The 11,110-nt window shown below is 47.9% G+C and overlaps 1 protein-coding gene across 7 annotated transcripts in view; it reads right to left on the bottom strand.

The window, feature by feature from the left end:
* Positions 1-540: 540 nt before the first annotated feature.
* GAPVD1 (GTPase activating protein and VPS9 domains 1) overlaps positions 541-11,110 on the bottom strand; it is a 65,570-nt gene continuing 55,000 nt past the window's right edge. For all 7 annotated transcript variants that reach the window (XM_078865573.1, XM_078865569.1, XM_078865567.1 and 4 more), the window contains 3 exons: positions 8,377-8,442; positions 5,586-5,717; positions 541-4,435 (listed from right to left, as the gene is read on the bottom strand). In XM_078865573.1, the coding sequence (XP_078721699.1) occupies positions 4,295-4,435; positions 5,586-5,717; positions 8,377-8,442 (339 nt within the window). In that variant the 3' untranslated portion in view covers positions 541-4,294. The remainder of the gene's footprint in view (positions 4,436-5,585; positions 5,718-8,376; positions 8,443-11,110) is intronic.

The following is an 11,110-nucleotide window of genomic DNA, read 5'->3' as shown; positions in this document are numbered from 1 at the left end:
CCACAATACCTGCGGTAGGAATGCAAACGAAAAACACAACTCTGATAATGTATGCACTGTCCTTGAAATTGATTGGTCCACACCCGAGACAGCTTTTCTTAGAGCCTAGTCTCACATGGTTTAAACCAGATGACGCCAAAAGGCGCACAACTCAAAGACAATGCACCATCAGAGTATGAGAGCTCGGGGTAAGCATTTACATAGTGGTCAATGCAAACATGACTCCTTGTAAAAAAAGGTGTCAGTTTTGTTGCCAGATAAAAGGGTTAAAAAAAACAATTATCATATTTTGCTACTGGCAAAGGAGGTTCCAATGGTGGATCAAGTGGTAAGCGAGCATACGAAAGGAATGTGGGAGTAGACGTGGAGAGGGCAGAGCACAGGAGTGAGCAGAGAGCAGCAGGGGTGTGGACCGTCCACGAGTCGGGTGAAAACTGCCAGGTAGATGACCAACATTGTTCAGATTTTTTTTTTTAAACACACACACACACACACCTTTCAATCATACTAACAAAAAAGACAAAAACACATCACTGTTATATATACGATTCCATGTTGTATACTTTGACATGTGATTAATTACAGGCGCGAACATAAAACAGAAATTCACTGTATTCAACGTATTGGAAACGACTTCCATCGATTGCGCGTAACCGCGTCCCATTTCAAGTGCACATCAAACTCTCACCCTCACCCCCCCCACACACAGACTCGCCGCCGCACGGGCAGACGAGAAACCTCCTGGACACAGCGCGTTCAACTTCGGCAGCAAAGCACAAACAACTCCACGGGGCCTTACTGTGCAATAGAGGCCGGGACAGGTCACACACGCGCGCACACAACACACACGGGGGGAGGGCGGCAAACACCGAACACTTTCTAATGCCCACACTCGCGCACTCGATCCTCTCTCACTACCTTGATCCCGTAGTTCTTCAGCACTGGGGATTGGCGCTTTTTTTTTTACGCGATTGTTTGGTGTTTGGATGTCTAATGAATCTTGCCGCCTGTCATTTTACACGTTTGCGTCCAATATATGCTTTTTCAATTATCTTCGTAAAAGCTTTTGTCATCCGTCATCACGGCGACAAAGATTGTAGGTATAATGAGTTACAGGTCTGGTTTTCCTCAAACTAACAAATACAGGTCATGGATTTACGAGCGATCACCTGGAAATTCAGACAAATGCATATTTCCTGCATTGCATCACTTCATCGTCGTTGTGTTAATGCATTCCTCAATTTCAACAATCTTAATTTTGGCTTACTCCATCCAGGAAGCATTACACACAACCTTATGGATCTGGCAAAGGCGATTCCGTGCCAGTGCAAACCCATAAAGGAAGCGGTACACACTGGCTAAGATTTGGCAAGCAACACCGCCTACAACTAAACCATTGCTCTCCTAAGCCGGGTTCACGCGTGACCACGTGCCTAAGGCAGCGACGGAGCAAACTCAACAGGATGCAGCGGAGGCACCTACGGTTCAAGTAGTTCGACTTGAACCAGCCAACGCCGAGCGGGGCTCGCCCCAATTCTAACTAATGCTGCTGCTCAGAGTAACCCGAGAATCCCCAAGCACCACACACAGACACACACACACACATCACCGCCTGTGACCAAGTGAGAACCCATCTAACCCAAGTCCACTGGGCACTCTCAAAGTCCTCAACTTAATCTGGGGGGACAGCACATGTCAAATTTACACCTTCGAAGAAACACAAGTGTATACATTCAGTATACCACCCGTGTGTGTATACACACACACACACAAAGCTGTACGCATGCATGTACATACACTCATACGTACGCACAAAAAAGTACAGCGCAGACACGCGCGCACACACCGATTAAGCTTCTCCTCGAGCCCACAAACGACACTCAAAAGTGATCGGGGGCTCAAGCAGAGTCGGCCGAATGCGCCTCCTTCGCTCGGCCCATTTTCAGTGGCCATGGCTGGAGTGGCTGGAAACGTTTGCCAAAGTGACCGTTAAACCCAAATCGTGCCAATTCCGACGCGTTGATTCTCCACCAAGCTCCAATTATAATTGAGATACATTTCACTACTGTGGCGTAAAGCAGGCAAAACATTTGGCGGCTACTTATTCAAGTAAATATGCTTGGTTTTGTTTTGGCTAAATACTATTTCAATATCCGAGTTGTTATGACGATTGTTGTGCAGGTCAAAACGTGGCTCTGCACACTGCGTCCCGAATAAGGGGCCTTCCGCCTTCCCTTCCAAAGGCGTCTATAAATCCAGCGCCGTTGTGGCGACGTCCCACACAGGTTACGAGGGGGTTAAGGCAACAGCTACATTAAGCACCCACTATCTTGAGAACACTTCACAACACTAAATCGCTAGCCTCGTGTCCTTATAGACCAAAAACACGCGGTGCAGAGCGGGGCTTCCGTTCATGGTGCATCAGTGGGCACGGGAGGAATGGTGGAAGCAACTTGTGGAGCCGATCCTGTACACCAAAAATTGCAAAGCAGTCGTCGCTCAGCTTGACCGTTCAGGTGTGGCATTCTTCACCGCTGGTGTTGCCAAGACTTCAAAACCCTGGACCGTTTTACGGACAGCGGTCGCGAGTAGCAAATTTCATCGGTAAAAAATGAAGCCCACAAAAGACACGTCAGCCTAAATCAGTCATCGGCGACGCACAGACATCCCAACAGGACTGGTCGGCACACAAGGCGACCTTCCTTAAAGAATCTGGGTTGGTGGTTTTGACATCCACGGTAAAGGGAAATTAATACGGCACATGTTTAGTGGCACAGCTCCAGGCCATTCTGTTTGCAAGTGTTTCTTTAAAGCATCCGTCTGATCCCAGGGAGCACCCCTGGCACGCCCGCACACAGGACGACCGCACACAGGACTTCACCACAAACATGCACGAGGGGGAAGGGGGGGAAGAGAAGCTTTGAGCCAGCGCTTCCGAGACTCCGCACACATATTGGTAAACGACGGGCATGCGCGCACACGTAAACTATATTCTGCGCCTCCGCTGCCAAAACTCCCTTAGGCGTCATCGCTGCCTGCAGCTGGTACGACGCTCGGACAAAATCGACAATCCAGCAGAGCACCGGAAGTGGGCCAGGGCAGAGGTAGTGAAGAGCGGCCGTGAAGACGCGGAAGGCGGACGAACACGAGGGGTCCCCCCAAACGCAGCGGGCGGCGAAACAGCGGCGTCGCGGGTTGCGGCCGTGCGAGACCACGCTCTCGATAGCGGGGCAGGGGCGGCTACTTTGCGCCGGGGTGAAGCGCGGGAAAGTGGACCGAGGGGGGTCCTCATCTCATTCCTCGCGCACCATGGCGGCCCAACGCAAACCCGGCTACACCACGCGGCGGTGAAACACGGCGAGATCCGCACCGGATTCACCACGCGACCTTCGCTATTTCAACAACGCGCACAAGTACCGCGGCGCTGCTGTTACGTTTGAAAACGAAACCGGTTCCACGGTAGACGCAACTGTACCGAGCGATGTATGTTCTCTTTTGCTCACTTGATGCCATGCACAAGCTCCAAGGGACGTTGACGAAAAACTCGGCTTAGACACCCACGATGATATTGTTGGTACAATTCCCCGCAGTTTGTATCGTGAAAAAGGAAATGGCTTAGAAATGGCTTTTCTTGTCGGCTAGTGGAGGTTTTTTGTGTAAAAGGCTCATTACCAAAATGACGAGTTGGTATTGGCTGCAAGTAAACATGTGTGTCGGAGTGTAAGAATTAGACTCCTGCAACAGTCTGATGGAACATTTCAAAATCCGACAATTAAAACTTCAAATTGAAGTCGATCGGAAAAGGTTCTGGAAATTCGACAACTAAACTCAAGATTGAAGGAAGCAGATGATTGAACGTACACATAAGAGTCACATGTAAATATCTAACGACTCTTGATCTTTAATGTGTCCTATGTACAAGTTAGAAATAAAAGCCCGTGACATGACTGGGGATTCAATGCCTGCAAACAAACCGCTGTGCATCCGACCCCCGCCCCCGCCAAAGGTGACGGGCACCCAACGAATCAAGTACTCCCAACGAACGTTACGCTTCGTATATATGTACAAGTTCTACATACTTGAGTCCCATTGAGATTTAAAAAGTTGGGGCAGGACTCGATAAGAGTGATGCTGCAGACAAAAACCAGCTATGTACAACAACATTTTTTTTTTTTACACGCCCACCTCGACTGGACATCTGCGTAAACTGTTTACGTTTTTTTTTTTTTCTCGGCTCTAGAAACGACACGTGCGCGCGTTTGAACGAATCGTCGATTTCCACCACGGACGGACTTCACTTGCGGTCGTCGATGGTCTTGATGAACTCGATGGCGGCGGTGAACTGCATCCACCAGTACTGCTCCTCCCCGCTCAGTCGCTTCTCGTAGAAGTTGTTGATGTACTGCACCGTGGACAGCATGCACGGTGGATTGGCCTGTGCATAAAGGCAAACGATTCCCCCCCCCCACCCCGTAGAGCCATTATTATTCACACGCTGTTCGGGACAAGTACTGTTAGCGAGCACCTATGTTAGGGCGGCACTGCAGAAGTTGGGGCGCGTGGGGCGTGAGGGCGTGGGGGCGAGTGGAAGCGGCCCTACACCATGCCAGGCTGCCTTTGTCTCCCCGGTGTTTATGTTTACACGGTGCACAAAGCCACCTGTTGACACTATGCATGATTGCCTCTGGAATTTCATGGTCCCTCTGCGAGCCTTTTCCTTTTGCTTGAGGTGCAAGCGACCGTTGGCTTTTGCCTTCGCATTCTGTCTCCGGCTTGTTGTTTGCGGCAATATGCGGTTTAAAATAAAAGTCATTGTCAACGATTGTACAAACTTCTTACGGGTGAGGCTTGAAAGAACAGGAGTGTTTTTTGTTTTCTCACGCTTGCGTAAAAAGATATTTTAAAAAACATAACGTAATGGTTTTGGCAAACGTAATCAGTGCTGAAAATTTACCCACAGATCACGCAATTGCGATTAGACACAGCGGCACCGCCGACTACTGTGAAAACTTGGCAGGACCCTCCTGGAAGAGAGTCTTGAGACTCGGCGAGGCTTTCCCGGGTAAACATTCAGGGTAATAATAATATCTATAATTGTACGCATCACCGCCATGCGTGCAACTTGTGGATTTAGCGAGAGCGGCGGTGAGACGGGGAATCGGCGACGTTACGTTGTCGCAGTGGTCGGGACAGACTAAACTAAAACTAAACTACAAATAAACAAACCTATTTTTTATTTACTCATGGAGCTATATAGCTCGTATTCAGAAGCGACCTGGCCACAAATGATAGGTCAATAAAGTGTCTTCTCATGTGGAGATTTATAGCAGCCAAATACTCTTAAACGCGTGACGTTGTTTCTAAATGTGGAGGGAAAAATCGGAGGACCCGGAGAAAATTCCATGTGACCACGTGGAGAGAGAAAATGCCAAACTCCAAATATACAAGGGCATCGTCAGGGTCAGGCTCGAACCCACGACCTCCTGCGTACCAGGTGAGGTCGTTAACATCTCGCCACAGCGGCGCCCCCCTCTGAATGGTGGGGGGCAGGGAGAGAGCGACATGGAGTGGGGAAGCATTGCCACCTTGATGACGACGTAGACCAACACCGGGACGAAGTCGTCTGCTCCCGGCACCGAGTCTTCGTTGGCGAGACTCAGCAGGTTCATGATGGTCGAACATGTGCGCAAGATGCACTGCACCTTGTCTCTGGGTGTCTTGGGAGGACAATGCAGGTGGGAGACAAAGAAAAGTAAGAACCTTCCGGTCATCCGTGGACCGATTACCACTGGTCAACAAAAAAAGAAAAATTCTGGCCTGGACTTTTGCAGCTGTTGTAGACTAATTTCAGGGTGCCGATTCCAAATCTGATCTCAGATTTGCTCTATCACATCTCATTTTATGCTATCGGCATACCCCATTTTCATTGATTTTACCCGAAATGAACTCTGTCACTTATGATTGCAAGTTGTTGCGAGTCAGTGACTGCTTTAGTGTTAAAATATGGTGCTGTATTTTTAGGATAGTGTGTTTATCATTTTATGTAGATATCCACATTTATTTAATACTTTTCTTCTGCAGTTTTTATTGAAAATGCAATATTTGATATCTAAAAAACCTGACGTGATAGACAAAAACTGATGCCAGATTTGGAATCAGCACCTCAAAATTACCTTAAAACCGTTGGAATACCTTATGCCAGAAAAAGTGTGTTGACCAGTGTTATCTCGGTTTTCAGGTTCACTTTTGGCAAATAGAGAAACATCTTCACTTGCAAGCCGGTTTAATTATCAGCGGCTCCCTCACTTGTCGTGGGGCAAGCGACTCGGTGCCAAAGTGACCGTAAACACCTTGCAAAGTCTTGATCCCCCATTCTACGGGGTCAAACGATGCACACGTTTGCGTTGCTAAATAGACAAGTATTGCATTGTCCGTGTTTTTGTTTCATCTGGGCCACCGATCCCACCACCCATTGCCAATCCCTCCAATATCGAGAGTCGGTCATATTCTATAAACATGACAGCACCAATAGAAATTGGTGTCGGAACCCGGACTGAATCTCCGTTACACCAGCTGGGAATCAACATTCGGTTGCAGTAACAATGTGCTCCTGTTATAAACCTTGACCGTCTAGCTAGTATACTTTCTTATTATTTGTTTCGTTCGTATACATCTTGTACACTCCCTTCGCCTGAACGTAACAATAACATAAAACTTGTGTACATTTTTGCATGCACGGTAAAATAACCGACTTTTACCGAAGTGCAATTTCATGGGACTACCAGGAGCGAAAGAACCGATGCAGCGTCACATGACCTCGTGCGTGATTCAGAGCTACGATTAGCAAGAGCAGCGGCAACCAGGCATAGGTGAGCCAGCACTTGACAGTGAGCACCGATGAAGACCCTGCCAGCCTTATTCGGCGGCTACTAGCAGCACTTGCCCAACCAGTCTGTAAGGCTAAATGGATGCTCTTTGTCTTCTATTAAGAGCTTAGTGTGTGCTCTGTTCATGCCACTGCATTTAGCTGATGCTTCCTGTCGTGTCTCTTATGAACACACTCACTGCTCAGGACCCGTGTCTTGGGGTTAGACCAAACGGTGGCCGAGACATCTTGCGCTGTGCTGCAGTCTGGTGGATCCTAATGGGCTCCACGATTCACCAGACCCGCTTTGACTAACAATAGCGGAGAGAGAGAATATATTTTTACTTTTTACGATGTTTATTTGACCACGTAAGGCCCACCGAGCTATATAGCTTTTTCTGAAGCGACCTGGTCACAAATGATAGCTGAACGAAGTGGCTTGTCAACTGGAAATTTATAGCAGCCAAATACTCTAAATGGATGTTGATTCTAAATGTGGAGGGAAAAGGCGGAAGACCCAGATAAAAATCAAAGCGACCACGGGGAGAATATGCAAACTCCAAATGTACAAGGTTTCAGGGTCGAGATCAAACCCACGACTTCCTGCATACCAGGCGAAGAGTTAACATCTCGCCACCACGGCACCAGTAAATAAAGTACTAGCACCATCTATTGGAAGAAGTATTAGTTTAATGCATGGATTCTTATGCTTATCCACAAAAGGTGTTTTGCGATCCACATATTAGCCACTGCTGGCTGAGACCAACCTCATCAGTAACTGTGCTGCTGTGATGGTGTTGGAGGTATGAAAGTGACCCATCATAACAGCTGTTTAAATATTCTTGGTTCTTTTGGTAAAGTCACGTTGAAGAAAAATAATAATAATAATAAAATTCTCACGACGTTTCGATCGGAACACAAGCAATCATCATCAGGTGTCAAAACCACAGCAAGAAATTTTGACTTTACCAAAACAACCAAGAATATGAAGCTGTTTACATATTAAAACATTACAACTGCCTATGAACAAAGCACCTGGAATCTGCCCCAATCTCAGCGGATCATAGAAGCGAAGCAGGTTTCGGCCTGGATACCGCTTTGGATGAGCGAGTTTCCACGCACGGCGGAGATGTGCTACGTGGCAGTCAGCGGAGTGCAGTGCAGCAAATTTGAATGTTGTACTCTACTTCTTTGCCATCACATCTATACTCCCCGCCTTCACCAGCTTTGTGATGCACGTCAAACAACCCACATGGCATTGGGAGGCCTCATCCAGCAGTGGATTGAAAAAAAAATGCTGCCTAATGTAACAATACAATATCATTCAGCCGTACTGTTAAAAGTCACGTACATTAATTATTTACTGTGCTAATTACAGGATGTCATGTGTTAACCATGAGATGGGGACAACGTGCATGGTCCAAAAAGGTGTAAGGTGTGGGCCATTCTGCTCGTTATTCACATTGGGAACAAGACGCACACGTGGGAGTGAGGCGAAGATTGTCTTATACCTTGTAGGCACTGATGGTGCGGACTTCAGCTTGAGCGGACGGCCAGGGAGCCTCCTTCAAATAGACCTGCACGCCCCCACACAAATCACAACACACACGGATCCTCCCAGTTAACCTTCAACAGACTGTTGTTTACAAACACCGAATCAGGCTGGCACGGCACACAAGTTGGTGGGTGGCCAGCACCACACCCGGGTGTGCCTTTGTCTCCCCCAGTGCTAATGTTTATGCACCAGGCACTCATTTAAGGCTGAGTCAACCTTGGGGAGGCCCAAGACTGGTTCGGATATTCGTTACCGATGTTGGCTGCGAGCAGAAATTGAACTCAGGTTACCGGGTTTGTAACGCTGTGTGGTAACAACCACTGTGCCACCGCTCCACACGCACCAACAAAGACAAAGATCCCCCACTATAGCCTCAACAGACTGTAGGGGCAAGTGCTACTAGCGAGCACCTCTGAAAGCCAGAAGAACACAGGAGGAGGTGGGTGGCCAGCACCATGCCCGGCCGCCTTTGTCTCCCCAGTGGCGATGTTTACACACTGCTCCAGGTACTCATTTGAGGCAGAACCGACCCAGGGGAGGCCCAGAACCGGTTCAGATAATCGTTACTGGCGTTGGCCGTAAGTGGGAATCGAACTCGGGTCGCCGGGTTCGTAGCCGCTTTCCATACCTACCACACACACGCATGCACGCAAGCACGCGTACCACACAACAGCAAAGGACAGTTGCAATTCCACTGCTGTGTTAGCATGCAGCTATCAAGATGGCACACGCGCACTCAAAGGACCACTGTATTACTCTCCACTGTGGTGTGCTCTAATTCTGCTGAGTTCACATTGTGAGGTGGTTCAGATGGGAATTTATCTTAAATGTGTATTGCAGACACTGTGTTGAAACGAACGCGATCAATACGCTGCATATTTGTCATGTTACTTCACCCAGACAGCCTCCCCACCCCATGAGGGTTGTAGGGGTTCTTTGACCATACTTCACCAAGCCGGTCAGTGGGAGTTGGCCAAAACATTAACGCTACTCCAATTGACAAGTTATTCAGGACACGTCTCTTGGCGGGTTACACACATTTGTTAAATGTTGTTTTTTTTACATAATAATGCCAGCGACAAACATTAAAACCTTTGCGGTTGACTAACATAATTAAGGAGAAGAAAAAAAAGTCGCACTGCAACCAATAATTAATTCCTGAGCTGCGTTTCAGTGGCTAGCCCCCCCATTCAACTGTCATCAGCTCCTTTATTAACGTCGGGGTCGCCAGTGAAATCCACTTCGTTTTTTTGTGTCGAGGCTGATGAAGTCGCCGACAGTCTGCTCCGACCGAAACCCCAAAACGTGTCGACCTTGGGTCAGAATCTCCAAGACTTTTCACAAATCTGGCTGCCGCCTGATGATGAAGCTAACTGTAATTACTGGCGAAGCGTCGTAGTCAGATGGTGAATGTTGTGGCTTTGCTCTCCAACACACCGGTGTTGCTGTACTAGTGACGAATTGGCACGTTCCGTTTACTTGACAAACCTTACTAATTGGCTGTGTCGGGTGGTGGCGGGTTTAACGACAAATTTATATTTACGCGATCCAACCCAAAAAAACCTGCATTATGGACTTATCTCTTTCTTTAATTTAGCCTCGCGCGTCTCCTCCGGATGGACTTTCGAAAAGTTGAATTCGAGCGCGTGACATCCCCACAGGTTGGGGCATCGAGGCCATCACCCCCCACCCTAAGCGTGGTTCTCAACGCCGATAGCACCCCCCCACGCCCCCTGCTGTTTTTCTGTCTCTCTCCTCTCCCCGTACCCATTGGTGCGTTGTGCCGGGCTCGTGTTCTTATCACAAGAAAAAAAAATTGAAAATAAATGTGCGCTTTATGCATTTCATTTTTTACTATCTAATGTATCTCTTGAATGTAATTTCTACTGAGCAAAGGGGAAATGTGGATGGTGACTTCACGGGTATCGGTAGCACGACGTAGCCGTTCTTCATCAGAATCTTTATTCATTCTGGCGGGATCTGATGGGCTGTGAAGCTCTTTTTCATAGATGTTCAATAGGGGCCTGGTCAGCAAGTTTCATCAACAAACAATACAAGATGGTATACAACAGTAAGACAGAGACAAGTTGAGTCACAAATAAATACATATAAACAAACACGGAAGTACCAATTGCACTCGAACATATATTCCTGCAGGTTTGTCAACATCAAAAGCAAGCGTGGGCAAGGCAGCAAAACAACGACGACAATTCAAGACCACACCAAGACAAGACATTGCACTTTAACAATAAACTATCAACACGTGGGTAAGATTGAACAGTTTCAAATCACAGTCGCAGGGAACATAATTCCATACGCTAGGAACGTCCTCAACCACGTAACAAGGACTACCAGAGCACAATGGTTACAGACACAACCAAGACGGAACAAGTACGCGGTGGAAAAGGTGACCTTACAAACACCCTTTCTTGCCACAATGGTAACCTCAAGTGTAACATACACACACACAAACAGCCGCAAGCACACAGACATTTTTAATCAGAGAATAATATAATTGTGGAAAAAATCTTGGCCTCCAATATCCATAATTTCCACAAGCGAGCGAGACGGGTGGGTGGGGGAGGGGTTGCTGTGCAGCAGGCAGGCAGGCGAGTGGATGAGCAGGAGCGCGTGGACGGGGTGAGCCGGTGAGCTGGGAAATCGGTGGGTGGGTGAATGGGTGGGTGACT

The sequence above is a fragment of the Lampetra fluviatilis genome, chromosome 20, assembly GCF_964198595.1.
Source record: "Lampetra fluviatilis chromosome 20, kcLamFluv1.1, whole genome shotgun sequence".
NCBI lineage: Eukaryota > Metazoa > Chordata > Hyperoartia > Petromyzontiformes > Petromyzontidae > Lampetra > Lampetra fluviatilis.
The sequence above is the reverse complement of the archived record's forward strand: the minus strand, read 5'-3'. Positions and strand labels throughout refer to the sequence as shown.